The sequence below is a fragment of the Oncorhynchus mykiss genome, chromosome 12 (genome assembly GCF_013265735.2).
Source record: "Oncorhynchus mykiss isolate Arlee chromosome 12, USDA_OmykA_1.1, whole genome shotgun sequence".
NCBI classification, from domain to species: Eukaryota; Metazoa; Chordata; class Actinopteri; order Salmoniformes; family Salmonidae; genus Oncorhynchus; species Oncorhynchus mykiss.
In genome coordinates this window covers 62,229,835-62,251,080 of record NC_048576.1, presented here as the reverse complement: position 1 = coordinate 62,251,080, position 21,246 = coordinate 62,229,835, and the positions used below count along the sequence as shown (strand labels likewise).

General features: G+C 43.9%; 1 protein-coding gene across 4 annotated transcripts in view; it reads right to left on the bottom strand.

The window, feature by feature from the left end:
- kcnc3a (potassium voltage-gated channel, Shaw-related subfamily, member 3a) overlaps positions 1–13,077 on the bottom strand; it is a 104,936-nt gene extending 91,859 nt beyond the window's left edge. For all 4 annotated transcript variants that reach the window (XM_021624413.2, XM_021624410.2, XM_036938012.1 and 1 more), the window contains exon 1: positions 12,460–13,077. In XM_021624413.2, coding sequence (XP_021480088.1) covers positions 12,460–13,077 — 618 coding nt within the window. The remainder of the gene's footprint in view (positions 1–12,459) is intronic.
- Positions 13,078–21,246: the final 8,169 nt, after the last annotated feature.

Here is a 21,246-nt window from a genome sequence, read left to right as displayed (position 1 = left end):
AGCTGAATCAAACGCAGCTTGTTGCCAAAGCTAAGTAGGGTTCATAGAGGTAGGCATTCAGATGGTATACTTGTTCTCACTGAAATGCATTTACCCCTCATGCTCCAGTAGGAGTCACTGTTCGGGCAGGAATCGTTGGACTGCGGCTTCACATCTTTATTTCAATACACCTCTATTTTGGCTGATGGCATAATATTGAAACAATGACGTTGATTCAAACATAGCATTTTACTATCAACATTGAAACAAGGTCAAGTAACATATGTCTTATCAAATATGAAATTCAACATTATTTCAACCACCCCAATATATTGAATATATTTCCACGTGGAATTTTCAACGCAATTTCAACGTATACAGTTCTAATTATGTTGATATTAGATTGATGTAACAACCTGTTAGTCAAGTTAAGTCAATGTGTTTAAGTTGAAGTTGACCTTCATTTCAATGATTACAACACTGGTTGAAATGAGATGAAAACAGCACCGGTTGAAATGAGATGAAAACAGTACTGGTTGATGACTTTTTTCAAATCCAATGTATGTTTCACGTTAATTCCACGTCACAATGAATTGACAAATGACGTTGAAACAACGTTGATTCATCCAGTGTGTGCTCAGTGGGAAGATCCATCTGCACTGCAGCACCCCGTGGCTCTCTGCTCTCCTCTGTCTGTCCCCTATCAGGTGAAGGGAGAGGTGGTATTTTGCCAAACTAAACTCTAGTGACTACAAGTCACCTTGCCTGGGACTTGGAGACTTGTGTTCGCTCCCAGAGGCAAACGCCAAGTCTTTAGCTCAGTGGGCTAGCGCGGCTATCATGGCATTGACTCCAGGGCACGGTTCCAATACTTTCAGACTGCCTCCTTCCTTTCAGCTGTTTCTCGAGGTTATTACTGGTGTGCATGATTCGATGACAGAAGGGTGCATGTTTAAAGTTTAAGAATGGAGCCAGTCCCTGACTAACTGAACGAAGGAAGAAAGGATGCATGTTTAGAGTTTTTGAACGGGGCCAGATACTGACTTACTGAAGGAAGGATGGATGGAAGGATACAAATTGTAAATATTTGAACAGGGCCAGTCCCTGACTAACTGAAAGAAGGACGGAAGTAGGCATGTTCAAAGTATTTGAATGGGGACAGTCCTCTATGAACTGAAAGGACACTGAGGAACAGGATGTACATAAGGGGAGGTACAAATTTAGATGATGCAAGGATTGACACAGAGAGAAAGTGTGTGTGTGTGTGTGTGTGTGTGTGTGTGTGTGTGACAGAAAGGCTATAGGAAGTGGTCTCTGCCGCTACTCAATTCTGGAGGAGAAAAAATGTAAGTTTTGTGGTGCAGCACCATAGCCTGTTCTCTATACAACAGAATATTGTTATGGGAAACACATGATTCCTACCTCAAACATAAACCTACATACAGTCAATGGTCTGCATTTTGCCTGTAAATAAATTACTTTTTAAAATTGTTTTATTAGATTACTTCAAAAACTGGTTACACATAAAGTGACCAGTAGGTAGATTACCTACCATGCATGTAAAAAAAAAACTGTTAAATTAGTTAGTGTTCCCTAAAATAACGATTTTTTTTTTTCAAAAGCCCCCTTGATTGGGCCCTATGTGAGAACACCGGCGCTGAAAGCTTTCAGTTCCCCCGACGTTTGTCGCATCTCTCCCCGCGGAGGGGCCCCACTGCCACCGCAGTGGATGCAATTCACACGAAACACTCCGAGCAGGTACAATCGACGACGACAAGGGCGAAAACAATGTGGCTGGGGTACACGCTGCAAACCAGCCAGCGCTGTGTAAGGGAAGCCAAGTAACCGGCCGCTGAGGCCGGGCAGCATGCACATCGGTAAAATAAAAGAGAAAGGGGAGAGAACCACGGGCGGTTTTGATGCACACGGTGGCGGGTTGCTTCTGCAAAGCACTCTGCTGCATGGGAATGTGCAACGGAGGTGCAGTAACGTCCAGCGAAAACCACCGGGGGAGGTGTGCGTGTCAGTATGGGGAAGAGGGGTGTGCGTGTCAGTATGGGAAAGAGGAGGAAAGATGCAGCCCATCTCCCCTTTTTCTATCTATATTTAGAGGTAGAAGAGGAGGGGGGGCGGTAGAGGGACAGAATCACAAATAGGATCCAGCCAAACAGAAACCTTAGCAGAAAAACGGCAAGGTGGTGTAAAAGGAGTGGAGTGCAACATTTGTATGCCCAAGGAAATTTGAGATCGTGTTTTTGACGCAATGTCAACAAGCCTCCAAATAGGCGACTCTGTCACATGCGTTTCCCATTACATTTACTAAAGAACAACACAGAAATGGCAATCCGCAGCAGAAGCAGCATTTAAATCGGCCACAGACAGACCAATACGGCCTGGGAATGAAAGGTTTCCCAGTGGCCAATGCCTCCACAGAGGACTGGTGGTAAATAAAACTGCCGACGGGAGAAAGGTGAGATCCCTTCCGGCACGAGCATGCGCGCGAGTAAGTCTGTCGGAGTGCGCACGACACACATTTGACGTATACAGTACAAAGGAATCTAGTTCACACACGCCGGTTTATTTTCGGCACCCGGGTCCCCTATTCACAGATTGTTTACAAACACCTGGGGAGAGAAAGAGACAACCGACACACCGAGACAAGAATGATTTAGCCCCATTTAAAAAAAAAGTGGAACACGTCACATCAAAGTCATCAAATACGTGTTTGCTCTTGATCTCTACGGCCACGTCACCAATGAGTTGATTCCTGGGTGAATAGTATTGTGCATGTGCCATGCAGTAGGCTAGCCATTTTTTTACACTATGGATAGAAAGAAAAATACAGATTTCGCAAGCTATGCAGTTTCCGGGGGTGTGCCCATTAACATTAGGAAAACGGATGCCCCTAAACGTATAGTAGACCATACTGTTTATTTTAGGCTAATAGTTTGTTGGGGATACTCGAGGACTGGAGTTGGATAACACAAAGTGATCAATATGTTTCGAGAATAAACTTTGCTGAGATGTTCCCCTGATCCTCGGTGACGTGTCTTACGGAGACAATGAGACCTGGGAGAGTTGAGTCAGTCAGAGAAGTTCGAACAAGTGTTCGAGACCGGCAGCGTGAACTGAATGATATCTCAGTGACCTAAACGCGTCCTCGACAATCGACACAATGAGTAGACCTAGGCTATAAGTGACACCAACTTGTCTGGTCGCATTGCTGTAACATAATAGATTGCAAGAGCAGCCTTTATGTAGTCAGACACTTTAGTTCATACAAGTAGAAAGGCGAGTAAAGTAATAAAAGGGAGAGGTCTAGGCGCTGTCTAGTGCTGAAATAGGCCAACAGACTATCGCTGTCCAGTGCTGAAATACAGAAGGTGTGGGTGGAGCTGTCCGGTACTAGAGCAGGGATGAAAAAGCCAGGCCGCAGGGGTCAGTGTTGTGCCAAACTTTTTCTCCATCCTTCGCAAACACAGCTGATTAAACTAATTGCATTAGAAACTGGAAATCGTGATTTGTTGATTATTGGAGTCAGGTGTGTTAACTGGGGCTGGGGGCAAAAGTGTGACACCAAGCAAGCAGGTCTATACGCAGCTCCGCTGTACGTTAGGCCTAGTACTAAAGAGAGTAATTTACTTATTTTTTTTGTTATGTTATTTATTTTTCCTCACGAGCGCAGGTATATCTGGGAGGGGAACATAGCTATGACCTACCGACCGTGTCTTCAGCCAAGAGGCGTGAGGATGCGCGTGACATGAACAGAGCTGGATCACACAGAGGTTAAACAGATTTTTTTCCTGACATGTCATCAAATATCAAGCGCTCCCTCTGATATCTGGGGTAACCTCTGTAGCAGCACATTCTCAAAAGCACAGTGTGTGTGCGTCGTAATTGTAACAAGAGTGAAACTGGACCAGGGTCGTTCGGGAAGTTTACAAGGTGGACGAGGGTTAATTTCTCTCTAGAGGTGTGATATTGAACGCCCGTCAGTCTGCGCGCGCGCGCACACACACAAATATGACAGAATACTTCAAACTGACTAAACAGCGCAAGCGTAGTACACGAAAGGAGGTAACCTCTACGGGCATGATGTGAAAGGGGAGACTAGTCAGCCATTCTAGAGCTTGACAGGTATCGCCACTAACAGCGGGTACTCGGCTATCGTCTACCCGCACTACCCCCCTCCCCTCTCTCTGTGTCTGTGTGTGTGTGTGGGGGGGGGGGGGGGGGGGGGGGGGGGGGGGGGGGGGGGGGGGGGGGGGGGGGGGGGGGAAGCCAGCTCAACTCGCTGCGTAAAGTGGGGGCTTCGCTTTGCAAATAACACCATTTGGTGGAGACAGCCACGGAGACATATGGATTAATCAATAAGCGGATGCGCACATCCAAGATTGCAAGGCTAAGCAAAACACAAATACGCGAAAGAGGGGAAAAGCGACCCCATACAATAGTTGTAGTGCTTTTACTCTCGATCGAAGTCTTAAAAGGGCTAGCACAAACAGCCCCCGATCTCTCCGCCTCCCCCTCTCCCTTTTCTCTCCTTTTAGACCGCTGCTTCGTGTGCTGCGCTGCAGCAGAAATCGGCGCGAAGTCAGCTACTATCAGCACCGCAGTGCTACGCTATAGCACAACGAGAGAGAGAGAGAGTAGGAGAGTGGGGGGAGAGGGCTCCGGTGGGCTAGAAGGTGAAAATAAGCCACCCAGCGCACAGCCCTGCATCCGTGATAATAAAACAAGTCGTGTGTTGTATATGATAAAGAGTTGAGGGATACACTGTCGGCGCCGCAGAGCGATGACGACATTCACCCGCCGTGCAAAGAATAAGACACCCCCAACCGATATGCTGTTTCTCACTATCAAACCCAATCGGGGACTCTGTAGTCAATTTTGTAGCCTAATCAATGCTGTGCTACAGCCCCTTTTTCCTCTCCATTCCACACCGTTTTCCTTTATTTCTTTCATTTTCAGAACATATAATAATATAATACAGACGTTATTATCCAAAGCGATTTACAGTCAAGTGTGCACACATTTTACGCATGGGTGGCGCCGGGATTTGAAAACCCAATCCGAGCGTTGCTTTTAACCAATTGAGCCATATAGGACCACAACATGTATTATGTTGCAAAAAAGTCAGGGGCCTCATTTATCAACCAATTTGCATGTGCAACAAATTAGTGGGATTTATCAAACACACCGTGTGCATTCGGAAAGATTTTTTTTACAAATGTATTTTAAATAAAAAACAGAATTATCACATTTACCCCTCATTCACCTTTTATGGTAACAAAAACTCCCTCATTTGCTGCGGGATTAGGATATGTTGGAACTGGGCTATGATAGTTTCTACAGCGCAATGGCAATTTTGATAAAACATTTTGTAGAGGTGTGGGCAGAATGTTTTAATATTTTGCAAATACTTTTTTTTTTTTAAGTAAAAAAATGTCGCCTATAGCAAGTGCCGAACACTGGCTGCGCATTCTGCAAGACTGATTGTCTATTGAACAATTTAAAAGTAAATGCTGCCTACAGCCCACACAAAATACGAATTGTTGTGCAATATTTTATTTATCAATACATGATCAATACATGTTATAGGGTCTGAAACAGGTTATTTATTATGTTGCGCTCCTATAGCACAACACTACTGTAGCCTACTAAAACTGACATAGGCCCACGGTCTACTTACTAATAACGATGACTAAATAGAAGATGAATATTTGTTGTGTAGCGGGTATAAACCAGTCATGTCAGAAAGAGAGAGACATGCCCTGCAATATAATTATGATTCAGGCCTATATAATACAAGTCAAATAAACATATTAGGCGACTTGCTGCTATATGATCTTAGTAACAGGAAATGCATCTGTTTTATCATTAGGCCTAGGTTTGAATGCTTGTATGAGCCTACCATTATTATAATTCCCCTGCATCAAACACCTCGACCCCCCCCCCCCCCCCCCCCCCCCCCCTCCCAAAAAAAATGTGTTTTGCTTGCAATACAGTTGATCAGCCACTAGGTGTGCATACGCATGGCCTGAGATTAGCGTGGAGATACAGTATGCACACTTTCCCATCAAGTAAAAAGCGGGAATACTGGCGCGCGAAAGGTTTAGAGTAGTTTTGTGCACTTTTGATAAATGAGGTCCCTGGTATCTTACTATACTCCAAACCTTTAGGAATATGCAGGCAAGGTCACTTTTGCACTCACTAATTTATAAACCCGCAAACCACGCCTTTCAGATAGATTTCACTCCACTTGAAACCAAGGATTCACCATGCTTTCATTCTTCAGTCATTAATTCCCGGCTCTGTTAACATCTCTGTTACAAAGGAAGCCTGAAAGAGACAGCAGCACAAGCATCTACAACATCCAGTCACTGAATGACAGTAGGAGGACAGAGGGGGTGGTTTATCTGAGATATTTAGGGCTATGAACGGATTCGAATGCTTTTTCCCCTGCATGCAGTCTCAACAACCAGGCCAAACCAGAGACCAGTCATACAGGCGCAGCCCGGGCAATACGCTGTCTTGATGTGCCCAGTCGACAGAAAATACTCTTTTAACACACAATAATCTGGGTCACGGCACAGCTTTGTCTCCGTAAATGGATATGGATTTTTAGAGACAATTAAGCACGAGGAGGGGGAGCAAGAGAGAGGAGAGAAAGAGGTTTATTGTGGTAGCGACCCTGCTATAGTTACATCTAGTACAGCCACTACCGGGGTGGATTAATCATATTGGCACAGGTGATGGTGTGCTTCCGCTTCCCTCCAAAGTGTGTGGTGGTGTAAAGTCACGTCCCACTTGGGCTAACCCTCTTTATTCTCTTCACAATGTCTTGTAATATGAAGTTCAAAATGTCACCATCCCAAACAACACAAAGTCATCTGTGATTGGTTTACTTCTGTTGTGTTATAAACTGTGGTGGAAAAAGTACTAGATTGTCCTACTTGAGTAAAAGTAAAAAGATGCCCTTAATAGAAAATGACTCAAGTAAATGCAAAAGTAATCCAGTAAAATATTACTTGAGTAAAAGTCTAAAAGTATTTGATTTTAAAATGTACTTAGGTACAGTGGTGAAAAAAGTACTCGATTGTCATACCTGAGTAAAAGAGTATGACAAAAGTACAAGTATGGACAGCCAGGGGCACACTCCAAGCCTCAGACATAATTTAAAAATGCAGTATTTGTGTTTAGTCCACCAGATCATCAATGGCAGCAGGGGTGACAATGCATTATATTGATAAGGTGCGTGAATTTGACCATATTGCTGATCTGCCTGAGCATTCGAAATGTAACAAGTACTTTTGTATGTCAGGGAAAATGTATGGGAGTAAAAATATATATTTTCTCTTTAGGAATGTAATGGAGTAAAAGTTGTCCAAAAATATATATAGTAAAGTAAAGTACAAATTCTTCAAAGTTTTCTTTACTTAAGTTACTTTACACCACTGGTTTTAAGCTATAGACCTTACCCTTGTTTTACACTATGTTACTAATCAACCCTGCGGTGCGAAGCAAAAGTCAATTCAGAAGCATCAGCATGTTTTGGATCAGCCCACAGTAGGGCTATAGCATTGTAGCCTACAGGATGCTCAATCATGGGGTGGTTATTTCAGCTTACCAGGGATCTTCTCCATGCACATCACACTGTAAACTCCCTCATCTGTGAAAGTAGTAGTACTAGCCCCAATAAAATGTACATACTTCTATGAGTAGCCCCCCAATAGTTTTTTTTAGATGATAGAGTAGAGGGGCACTGATCAGCAATAGGTCGATCCAGTGTTTACCCTCTGCTGTCTGCCATGACAAAAAAACAGCTAATTTTAAATGATTATAAAAGTAATTTGACATCAGGGCTACTTACATCGATTACATTTATTCATTTCACTCAAGCATTCGAAAAATCCGCTGAAATAACTTCACTTTATAGTCGGAGGGGATAAATGCCCAAACCAGGAGGGTTATCTTGGCAACTCTACCTGCTGAGTAAGCCTGGGAAGAGACCTAGCTGTAATTTATCTCTGGGGTAGGGTGACATTGGCCCTAGACACTGATCTAAGGTTATATCTGCATTCCCTCCTCCTATTGGGTAAGGTTAGGATTGGAGGATAGTAAACTGATCCCAGATCTGCTTCTGGGGGCAACTTCTATACCTGGAGCTGCCACGCTGTTTACGTCCCAAATGGCACCCTATTCCCGATAGTGCACTACTTTTGTCCAGGGTCAATAGGACTCTGGCCAAAAGAAGTGCACTCTTATAGGGAATAGGATGCCTTTTAGGACGCAAACTCTGATTCTAAGCCCGTTGCGCCCTCTAAAACGAACTTCCGGGAAACAAAAGCCTGCAGTATTGTGTTCCCATGAAAACAGCATCATTGGAGGTCAGGTAGAGGGCCACCACACCAGGAAGAGAACATCAGGTAAGTTCATCTCATATAGTTAGACTTTGTAGAATAGATACACAACTCGAAAAACCCACCCCATTGGATAGATTAGAATGTCCATTCTACCAAGGACTTGTGTTTAGAAGGACAAGGAGCTATAGCCGCCCCCGCAGGACAACTTCTGGCATAAATTACGCCTGTTGTGTGACCGTGAATATTCTAACGTCACTCCATGTACGAAGATCTCAGGCTTAAACTGAAGCAATCAGCCCTATACAGACCATTGTTGATTATCCCATTTTTAATCAAGAGCGGAACCCCTTAGTTGCCTTCTCTTGACACCTTACACCTTAAATAGGTCTGTGTGTTCTCTATGGAACGACCTTGATTCTACTAATTATATTCATATGTCAAGCCTATACCTGTAATAGCCTACTGTAGCCTGGGCCAGAATACAGCATAGCATACATCCTGTTGCCAAGGGAACCACATGCGTTCAGTGTTACCTGCGTGAAGGTGTTAATTTGTGTTTGGGTGCAGGTGTCCACAAGTGAGCCGTTGTAACAGGTAACGTTACAGGCCTGGCCTGCACATCCTCAACAGTCAACACATTTCAGCCAACAGTTCCTGGTTATGAATGCTCTCTCATCTCCGCAGATGTGTGGTCCTACCTGAATACTCATGCAGATGTGCGGTCCTACCTGAATACTCATGCAGATGTGTGGTCCTACCTGAATACTCATGCAGATGTGTGGTCCTACCTGAATACTCATGCAGATGTGTGGTCCTACCTGAATACTCATGCAGATGTGTGGTCCTACCTGAATACTCATGCAGATGTGTGGTCCTACCTGAATACTCATGCAGATGTGTGGTCCTACCTGAATACTCATGCAGATGTGTGGTCCTACCTGAATACTCATGCAGATGTGTCTTTGTTCATTTGTCACAGGTGCAGGCCTGTTGATGTCCCTGTTTTCACACACAGATAGCCTATCACCTCGAAGGAAAAAAGTGGGTAGCCTTCAATGCAAAGGCCAGCATACTGAAGATAAATGGGCTATATGGTTTGTCATGTTGAAGGGATGAATGTTTATGGAAGGGGAATAACCAACCGCTGGGGCGTCATACCTACAGGGCCACATGTGACATAGGGCTACTGTGTGTCTCCTTCATAGCTGGCATGTCAACTGCACTGACTAGGCCTACACTGTAAAGGGCTTACCGTAAATTTGTCAGTAGCTTACAGGCCGCTCAGCGGCAAGTAAAATGTTGTATTTCATTTTACAGTACACAGTATCAAAGTAAGTACTGTGTAATGACACAGTACAATACCGTAAAATTCACTGCCTTGTACTTTTAAAAAGGTAATGCTACTGTAATCGGAGTGAATAAATGAATGAAAACAATTAAACGAGTTTCAGGGTTTGTATTTCACAGTATTTTACCGTAATTACATTTACTGTAATTACAAGGGATTGGTGCAAGCAGTTTGGCTGCTAGGTAAAGTGTTTACAAACATTACAGTATATTAATGAATATTTTGTGTTTTATATCACTTGCACTTCTAGAGGCTTCCAAACTGTCAGTGACTACAGGACATGGCAAAATGCTCAACCATTAGGGTTTAAGACTTTAAGACCTGCCACTCCTTTATACACTTTAAGTTGAAGGGGCACTATAACTACATACAAGTGAAATTGGTACAGCATTCTCACTCACGGGTGCAACAAATATATCCTCAACAAATATTGGAATTACAGTGCCATTCTAAATACAGCAATTTTTTCCATCTCACAACATTTCCCACAATGCCCATAATTTACAGTGTGCTGCAGTAAAACATTTTAAAGTATTTTACTGTTGATAATACACAATTACTGTACACATTTACAATTTTCCATTAGTGTATGTCACCACAAGCAAAGTGAGATAGGCAATTGGTCAATCAACATATAGAGGCAAGGAAAGCTTTCATTCATAATGTTGGTTGGCAACAAAAACCCTAAACTAACTAAGCCTAAAATAACCATTCACTTGTATAGATTGAGACTGCGGTAGACAAGGCGGAGACGTTGATTGGCAGAAGGACAAGTTCAATGGTTACAGGTAGGTTGGTCAAACAGGTTGGTTGGTCAAACAGGTAGGTTGGTCAAACAGGTAGGTTGGTCAAACAGGTAGGTTGGTCAAACAGGTAGGTTGGTCAAATAGGTAGGTTGGTCAAATAGGTAGGTTGGTTAAACAGGTAGGTTGGTCAAACAGGTAGGTTGGTCAAACAGGTTGGTTGGTCAAACAGGTAGGTTGGTCAAACAGGTAGGTTGGTCAAACAGGTTGGTTGGTCAAACAGGTAGGTTGGTCAAACAGGTAGGTTGGTCAAACAGGTAGGTTGGTCAAATAGGTAGGTTGGTTAAACAGGTAGGTTGGTCAAACAGGTAGGTTGGTCAAACAGGTTGGTTGGTCAAACAGGTAGGTTGGTCAAACAGGTAGGTTGGTCAAATAGGTAGGTTGGTTAAACAGGTAGGTTGGTCAAACAGGTAGGTTGGTTAAACAGGTAGGTTGGGCAAACAGGTTGGTTGGTCAAACAGGTTGGTTGGTCAAACAGGTAGGTTGGTCAAACAGGTAGGTTGGTCAAACAGGTAGGTTGGTCAAACAGGTTGGTTGGTCAAACAGGTTGGTTGGTCAAACAGGTAGGTTGGTCAAACAGGTTGGTTGGTCAAACAGGTTGGTTGGTCAAACAGGTTGGTTGGTCAAACAGGTAGGTTGGTCAAACAGGTAGGTTGGTCAAATAGGTAGGTTGGTTAAACAGGTAGGTTGGTCAAACAGGTAGGTTGGTTAAACAGCAGGAGAGCATGGTCAAAGGTTTAGGTCTAGATTAGAATGAAAAGTGGTGAGTTAATGAAGTAATTTCTGTGGTGGGCACAAACATGACAATGGTTCCATTCATTAATGATCCATTTATTTAGGTTTTAACTTTACTTGTGTTAGCTAAGTGGACACTAGTGTAGTTTACAAAACTAGCTGCTTAAAATGCGCCAAAATCGCGGCCAGGGTGCGCAAAACGCAGGTAGCCTATAGACTGGGGAGGGACGCAGCACGAGAAGGCTTGTTAAAACGAAAGAGGGGTGAAAGTGGGATGGAGAGAGTGAAAGGCAAGGAGAAAGAGAGAGATGCGCAACAGGGGAGTGAACAGTGTGGAAGACGAGAGAGTGCGCGAGGAGACAATGCGCTAATCGAGATTGAGTGATGCACTCGACGACAACGACGGAGTCGGCACTAGAGGTCCACAAAGAACGACAATTTAATCAAGCGTGGGAAAGTGTGTGCGCGTGTGTGTGTGTGTGTGTGGGGAGGGGGGGGCGGGAATGCAGTACGCTCGAGACGCAGTGGTAACGGGGAAATAATGCGTAAAAATGGAGAAGGGTAGAGGGACGAGGTGAGAAGCGTATAGGAATGGAGGACCGACCAAGTGACTGCGTGAGAGGGAACGAGGTACATGGGAGAGGGTCTCCCCACACAACTGTTATAGCGTACTGTGGTGCTACATATAATCATTTATACAAAAATAGAGAAAATAACGCACTCTGGCCCACAACAGTCAATTTCCAACCAGTAACAATTTCTAAGCACACCAGCACTTGTCTGAGTTGGCTGCTTGTTGGAAATCCCTAACCGATGTTTTATGACAGTCAGTTTTTTTTTCTTCGAACTCATTTCCCTTCACTATCAAAGCGAACATCACCGTCATTCTGACAGAAACACAATGAACACACCCGCCCTCATCGTATTAACTTTGGACATAGCAGCTAACTTTCATTGACTGCAGTCTGTACACATGACGTCCATTATAAAATAGGTCAGGGATATTGAATATATAGCCTAAATAAGCATTAGGCTATGCGGGATCTCCCTCTTCTAAATACACTAACATTCCTGTGCACCTGCAATAGACTTCTGTGGGACCGCAACATTTTTAAAAGAGGAAATGACATAACGAGTGTGAGAGAGAGAGAGAGAGAGATAGAGAGAGAGAGAGAGCGCGCAACACAAGCATCGCAACAGCATGTATCGTGCTGGAAGAAGGACTCACCTTGGCATTCTTGGAAGAATATGGATCCTCAAAAAGATTCCAGAAATAGGGTTGCCACACACTCCACCAGCTCCTCTTGCGCCCGTCTTCATGCAGGCACAGCCTCTTGAGCTCTCCGTCCGCAGTCAGCTCCAGGTCGTCTTCCGGCTCCTCTGGCTCGGGCTGCTCGAAGCTGTCCAGCGCCTCTTCGGCATCCCTGTGTTGACGGTAGTTCATCCAGCAGCACGCCTCCACGTCCGTCTCGTCGATGCCCCAGAAGGCGAGCTCCTCCTCGAACAATGGGCCGCACACATCGTTGGGACAGTGAAGCTTGCCTGTGCGGTAGTAGTTGAGGATGAATGTGAATGTGCCGGGGTGGCGGTCGAAGAAGAACTCGTCGATTTTGGGGTCATAGTCGAAGTTGCTAAACGCGTCCGGATCGGTAAGCCAAGATAAGCGGGTACCGGGCAAAGTTTTGAGGGTGCTGCGGTAAGTCTCGTGTCGCACCCCTCCGCAGTTTATTACGATTTTCTCGCTGTCTGGCGGACAAGTCATGTCTGCACTGTAACATGCTTTGTTGGGCGACTTGTTCCCACCCTTGCGTCCTTTGAAAGAGGAGACTGACACCGAACTGAGCATAGGGGAAAGGGGGAGGGAGAGGAAAAGAGAGAGAACACAAGGGGAGGGGGGGGGAGGAGTCTGTGGAGAGGGAAATAGAGAGGGGTCGAATATTGAGTGGAAAAGGGTTGAGTATGGTGTTGATTTTTTAACATGACGGTCAAATCTACAGATGAGGGTCAAATGTTTGAAATATAAATAGATCATAGCCAATGTGTGCCCCATACATACAGTACCAGTCCAAAAGTTGACACACCTACTCATTCAAGGGTTTTTCTTTATTTTGACTGTTTTCTACATTGTATAATAATAGTGAAGACATCAAAACTATGAAATAACACACATGGAATCATGTAGTAACCAAACAAGTGTTAAACAAATCAAAATATTAGAGATTCTTCAAAATAAAAATAAAGAAAACCCTTTGCCTTGATGACAGCTTTGCACACTCTTAACCAGCTTCACCTGGAATCCTTTTCCAACAGTCTTGAAAGAGTTCCCACATATGCTGAGCACTTGTTGGCTGCCTTTCCTTCACTCTGTGGTCCAACTAATCCCAAATAATCTCAATTGGGTTGAGGTCAGATGATTGTGGAGGCCAGGTCCTCTGATGCAGCACTCCATCACCCTCCTTCTTGGTAAAATAGTCCCTTTTAATTTTTTTTTTTTTAAATGTAAACTTTCTTTAACTAGGCAACTCAGTTTAGAACAAATTCTTATTTACAATGATGGCCTACTGGGAAACAGTGGGTTAACTGTCATGTTCATGGGCAGAACAACATATTTTTACCTTGTCAGCTCAGGGATTCAATCCAGTAACATTTCGGTTACTGGCCCAACGCTCTAACCACTAGGCTGCCTTTCGCCCAGCCTCGAGGTGCATTGGGCCATTGTCCCATTGAAAAAAAAATGATACTCCCACAAACCAGATGGGATGGCGTATTGTTGCAGAATGCTGTGGTGGCCGTGCTGGTTAAGTGTGCCTTGAATTGTAAATAAATCACGACAGTGTCTCCAGCAAAGCTCACCCACACCATCACATCTCTTCCTCCATGCTTCATGGTGGGAACCACACATGCAGAGATCATCCGTTCACCTACTCTGCGTCTCACAAAGACTTGCGGTTGGAACCAAAAATCTCAAATTTGGACTCATCAGACCAAAGGACAGATTTCCACCGGTCTAATGTCCATTGCTGTGTTTCTTGGTCCCAGCAAGTCTTTTCTTCTTATTGGAGTACTTTAGTAGTGGTTTCTTTGCAGCAATTAGACCATGAAGGCCTGATTCACGCAGTCTCCTCTGAACAGTTGATGTTGAGGTTTGTCTGCGATGTGAACTCTGTGAAGCATTTTTTTGGGCTGCAATTTCTGAGGCTGGTAACTCTAATGAACGTATCCTCTGCAGCAGAGGTAACTCTGGGTCTTCCCTTCCTGTGGCGGTCCCCATGATAGCCAGTTTCATCATAGTGCTTGATGGTTTTTGCCACTGCACTTGAAGAAACTTGAAAAGTTCTTGAAATCTTCCAGATTGACTGACCTTCATTTCTTAAAGTAATGATGGACTGTCATTTCTCTTTGCTTATTTGAGCTGTTCTTGCCATACTATGGACTTGGTCTTTTACCTAATAGGGCTATCTTCTGTATACCACCCCTACCTTGACACAACATAACTGATTGGATCAAATGCATTAAGAAGGAATGAAATTCCACAAATGAACTTTTAACAAGGCACACCTGTTAATTAAAATGCATTCCAGGTGACTACCTCATGAAGCTGGTTGAGAGAATGCCAAGAGTGTGCACAGCTGTCATCAAGGCAAATGGTGGCTACTTTGAAGAATCTCAAATATAAAATATATTTTGATTTGTTCAGCACTTTTTGGATTACTACATACATTACTACATTCCATATGTGTTATGTCATAGTTGTGATGTCTTCCCTATTATTCTACAATGTAGAAAATAGTAAAAATAAAGAAACCCTTGAATGAGTAGGTGTCCAAACTTTTGACTGGTACTGTAAATACACCTAAACCTACAGGCTAGTTAGAGAAACATTTCACCCAATAGTGACTGAAACCACAGCTAATTAACAGGCCAATTCACCAATTTCTATAGGCTAGTTGACAACAGCAAATTAACCTGAGATAAATGAGGCGAGGTTAGGAGGTGCAGGTTACTATAGTGACAGCAGGTGACTAGACACTGATGAGATGGAGCATGACATACGGGGCACTGCATGAGAAACCTTGTGTTATCGTTAGTGCTCGGTCTGTAGTGGACAAGGTGAGGAATAGTGAAGAAACACGTGCATACACACAGACACACCGGTAGGGCAATGTTGAATTGGGGAGAGGTAACGTTTTAATGTGATATTACATAACGAATGGGTCCCTCTCTTCTCTCTATTCTCGCCCCCCTCTCTCTTTCTCTCCCCCCTGCATGGACCCACTCTTCCCATCCTCCTGCCTTCCATTTCACTAAAACACTTTCTTCAATTGGAGAGGAGTGAGATGAATATGACAGTGTTTCACGCCCCCTCCCTCCGTCTCTCTCTCTCCATCCATCCCTCCTTCTCTCGCTCTCTCCAAGTTTCAGGCTTATCCAATGGGAGAGAGGGGAGAGTGGAGTGGGAAAGAGAGAGGGAGAGCGCAAAGAGGGGGAGAGGAGAGCTAGAGGCAGAACGATTATTTGCTGAGCTGCACAAAATGGGGAGAAAAGACTGCAGACCGTTAATGCACCCTGTTCTCTCTACCTCTCTCTCGCTCTCCTCTCTCTCGCTCTCCTCTTTCTCTCGTTCTCCTCTCTCTCACGCACTCACTCTTCCCCTCTTTCCCTCTTTCTCACCCATCTCTCTCCCTCTTCCTCTTCACTCTCCTCTCCCTCCCCTCTCTCTTCTCTGTTCTTCCCTCCTCTGTTCTTCTCTCCCTCTCTCGTGCTCAGTGCAAAGCTAACGTGCCGTGTCGTCGATTGAGTACATTCTGATGATACTGTATTAACCCTTACTGCGGCGATGCAATGCCATTGATTACACTGGATTAGCTTATCATGTGGCTACATTCCTCCTTTGGTGTAGTCGTTGGTGTGTAGCTATTACAGCACCTTCACAAACAAGCACAGGGTCTCCTTACTGCAACTCTTCATATAGTTGATACACTGCTGTTGTAGTATGTAAGCAGAGCCCTATTCATATCGTTGCTGTGTTTGCAGAGTCAGTGTGTGTGTGTGTGTGTGTGTGTGTGTGTGTGTGTGTGTGTGTGTGTGTGTGTGTGTGTGTGTGTGTGTGTGTGTGTGTGTGTGTGTGTGTGTGTGTACTGTAGTAGGCTATGCAGTGCCCTTGTACAACGAGGGCTGCGTCTCCCTTCCTTCCTTCATCTGCACTGATCTGTAACGAAGGATGAAGGGAAACACACTAGTAAAGCCTACAGGAGGACCGGCTTTCACTATTCCTGCTCTTGCAGATCAGAGCGGACGAAGGAGAGAAGATGAAGAAAAGAGACGAGAGTAGGAGATGAGAATAGGAGACGAGAGACGGGGATCGACGAAAGAAGACGCGAGAAAGAAGAAAACGACTTTGAGTTGCAGAAATTCGTCTAGGCATTATCCCACTATACAGTGTATGTGCCCTTTAGAGTTTGGAGTGATATTAGTCTGGATGGAGAGAGAGATTCAGAGGAGGGAGCTAATAACGCACATGGAGGGTTAACACACAACTACATAGATCTGTATCTGCACACACACACACACTCTCTCTCTCTCTCTCTCTCTCTCTCTCACATGCACGCACGCACACACGGTCGTAGAGCCGCACTGCGAGCGGGGACCGGGTCCATGCTGGAAAAGTGAATGATCTTTTGCTGCAGTGAAAACAAGAATGAGGCTCCCTCTCTCTCTCTCTCTCTATCTTTCCAATCTCTCTCTACTCGCTCTCTCTCCCGCGCTTTCTGAATGGCCCTGTCACTCTACCGTAGTCACATTTTGTCCTTTACCTACTCAAAGTAATCCATCCACTTCAGCTCTGCTCTCTTCTCTCCTACTCCTCTTCCCCTCTCCCTCTTTCTCTCTTCCTTCCTTCCCTCCCCTGGCTCACTCGTGTTCCGCATAAAATAATCAGATTTCACTGGGCGAATTAGAACCCGTCTTCTTAACCGTTCTCTGCTTTCCTTCCTTCCCTCACTTTCTCCTCTTACCATTCCTTTATGTTCCTGCCCTTCCCATGCTCTCTCCCTCTCTCCCTCTCTCCCCCCCACCCTCTCTCTATCTATCTTTCCATCTCTGTTTCCACCATCTCAGTAAAGGTACTGCACTCATCACATTTACTACCTCCCTCCCTATCTTTTTCACACACCCATATCTCTCCTTTCCTCCTCTCCCCTCTGTATGTCCTTCTCCTCCATCCCTGCCTCTCTCTCTCTCTCTCTCTCTCTCTCTCTCTCTCTCTCTCTCTCCCTTTCTGTTCTTTTGTCTTTTGGCTATTCACTTCCGCAGGACTGTTACTTTGCTGGCGGTGCTGTTTGAAACCCCCCTCCTCCTCTCCTCTCTCCATCTCTGAGTTGAAAGCCCCCCCCCCCCACTCACACACACACACTCCCCTCCTCTCCAGATGTCCTCTGTGCCGCTACCTCATGCTATCGCTTCATTAAGTCCAGGCAAACTGCCACGGACCGGACCACAGTCCCCCCGAGAGGAAGGAGGGAACCACAGGCAGAGAGAGAGAGAGAAGGCGAGAGAGGGAGAGAGAGGGGAGGGGGGCTACAAGCCTCAAAGTAAAATTTGTTGATTAAAAGTGTGTATGGGACAGTCATATTTTGTTTTTGGGGAAGGGGTTTTCATATCTGTCATAATTAAATATGAAAATTTAGGAATTTGAAGGAAACATGACATGGAGAAATTGATACAAAAATAAAAGTAAACTATTCTAGAATGATGACATTTAATTTGCGGTATACAAACAGTCACCAAAGGTCAGCACACATAATCTTTGAATAAATAACTGCATTGTAGATGATTGGAGTGGTTGTCCGTTTCATCACCATGGACAGCGTCAGTGAAAACACGTGACACATTCGGGTATTTCCGAATGTGGACGGAAATTTAGAAGAAAAAAAATAGAGCGAGAAAAGGAAGGAAGCCCGAGGGCGAGATTTACTGTGATTTATGTTTCTGCTGGAACGTTACTGTAATGACGGAGTACATTTCAGATAATATACCATCATGCCCTTTATATATGGGGGCTACCGAGTGGCGCAGCGTTCTGAGGCACTGCATCTCAGTGCTAGAGGTGTGGTTCGATTCCAGGCTGAATCACAACCGGCAGTGATTGGGAGCCCCATAGGGCGGCGCACAATTGGACCAGCGTCGTCCGGGTTAGGGTTTTGGCCGGGGTAGGCCGTCATTGTAAATACAAATTTGTTCTTAACTGACTTGCCTAGTTAAACAAAGGGTCAATAAATACAATAAAAATGTGTCTGTTGCTGCAATGTCTCCAAAAACCATTAGGCTACTCTAACAGCCAATTACTACATCAGAAAGCGCTTATCAATGTAAAACACCAACGTTGTTGATCAGGGGTCTCCGACAGATGGATCGCGAGCAAACAATTCTGAAAATAGATGGAATTTTCACGTGTTACACCGCAAGCGCTTAGGTACTATTAAATCAACGCAACATTTACATTATGGTGGTTAGCCACTATTAGCTTAAAAAGCCAAACCTAACACAATATCTGCCAATTATTTGAACAGCAATATTGCCCGCATGTCTGTGTGGTGCGCACGTTTGTCTACATCCATTTGATGTGATAACCATTTGTGGGTCGACAGAAATACTTTCCCCAAAACCTTCTCATTTAAATGTTAACTCCAAAGTATGCTTACCTGGCAGAAGTATATCATGAGTAAGTATATAATTTGTGTCTATTGTTATTTGCAAACTTTGCCATGAAATGATGTGCAATTAAAAAGGGCCAGATGCTCAATTAAAGGGGAATTCCAATCAAAAATCTAAATGTGCTAGTCTTGTTCCAGGCAACCTCTAAAAAAAAGGTATTCTGATGTGATTTAAACATTGACATGGACTCAGAACATCACATTCCATTGTTTCTCTATGAACAATTGTAATTTTGAGAGTGAAAAATAAATCTAAAATCAGGAAAAATAAAACTGAGAAAACATAATTTGGAAAAATATAAAACATAATTTAGAGGAAAAAAACGGATTATTAACTATTATTTTATCAGGTATAGTGACAGAAAACAGTGCAGTGCACTACTTGCTTTTGTACACTTTGGACCCGGGGAAGATTTGCAGGGGAGAGGAGAGGAAAAGAATGTGCCGAAAGCTAGAAAAAAATGTGTAGCTCGCAACATGTTTCATTCAAGTAGCTCTCATGCTATAAAAGGTTGGTGATCCATGTTATACAGTGCATTGGAAAGTATTCAGACCCCTTGACATTTCCCAAATGTTGTTACGTTACAGCCTTATTTTAAAATTGATTTAATTACCCCCCCCCCCCCCCCCCCCCATCACTACCTCATAGTGATAAAGCAAACAGTTTTTATAAATACATTTAAAAAATATATATATATATCACATTTACATAAGTATTCAGACACTTTACTCAGTACTTTGTTGAAGCACCTTTGATTACAGCCTAGAGTCTTCCTGGGTATGACGCTACAAGCTTGACACACCTGTATTTGGGGAGTTTCTTCCATTCTACTCTGCAGATCCTCTCAAGCTCTGTCAGGTTGGATGGGGAGCGTCGCTGCACTTATGTTTTCAGCAGTGTTGCCAACTAATTTTCAGGGTAAGTTGCTAGAGGCAGGTTGATTTGTTGCTAAAAGTTGCTAAATGACGTTGTGATGTCATTGCATGGTAACGTAAAACTGCGTCTTTACATAGAATACACAATAACGTTACTCAAATTGACTTGGCATCACAGGAAAAATATGATTTGACATTTGTTCAGGTACAGAGTCCCACTCTTGTCTGTACTTTTGGCTGTACAATTTTGATTGAGGCGTGTTGATTGATGTTGTAAGTTCTGTTCAAGATCAAACATTTGTGACTATATTCATTGGGTTTGGCTCATCGAACCCGTGCTACTGCTGCTGCAGTCAGCCAACAATGATTTGCAATTTGCTGAAATTGCTGCTGGCCTGCTGCTTCCTGTGCACGAGCTGAGTGCCTGCTGCTGACATCACTCACAATGCACTGTTGCAGCCAGGCACTGTGTTGTGATTGAGTGTGTGACAGAGAAAATTGTTTTTGTTTCATTCAGAGGGAAAATTTTGTGCGCATTTAAGCGTTTGAGTCACTTTTCAAAAGTTGCTAAAAGTTCCAAATACATTTTTAAAAGTAGCTACATTTGTTGCTAGGTGCTGTTTGAAAATAAAGTTGCCAGGTTAGTCTGAAAAGATGCTAAATCTAGCAACAAAATTGCTAAGTTGGCATCACTGATTTTCAGGTCTCTACAGAGATATTCGATCAGGTTCATGTTCGGGCTCTGGCTGGGCCACTCAAGGACGTTCAGAGACTTGTCCCGAAGCTACTCCCTGCGTTGTCTTGGCTGTGTGCTTAGGGTCATTGTCCTTTTGGAAGGTGAACCTTCGCCCCAGTCTGAGGTCCTGAGCGCTCTAGAGCAGGTTTTCGTCAAGGATCTCTCTGTACTTTGCTTCGTTCATCTTTGCCTCAAAATATATGGCACATGGAAACCAAACGAGGGTGTTCTACGGTGATAGATGGGATGGGCTGAGAGTGGCTGAGGGTTGGCTTAAAGGAGCTTATGTTTGGTAATGTATTATTGTTATGTGACTGCTTTATATGAAAGTACCATCTATGTAAAATGTGTATGGAAAATGTGTATGGAAAATGTTTATGGAAAATGTTTATGGAAAATATGTATGGAAAATGTATGTACAGTGCCTTGCGAAAGTATTCGGCCCCCTTGAACTTTGCAACCTTTTGCCACATTTCAGGCTTCAAACATAAAGATATAAAACTGTATTTTTTTGTGAAGAATCAACAACAAGTGGGACACAATCATGAAGTGGAACGACATTTATTGGATATTTCAAACTTTTTTAACAAATCAAAAACTGAAAAATTGGGCGAGCAAAATTATTCAGCCCCCTTAAGTTAATACTTTGTAGCGCCACCTTTTGCTGCGATTACAGCTGTAAGTCGCTTGG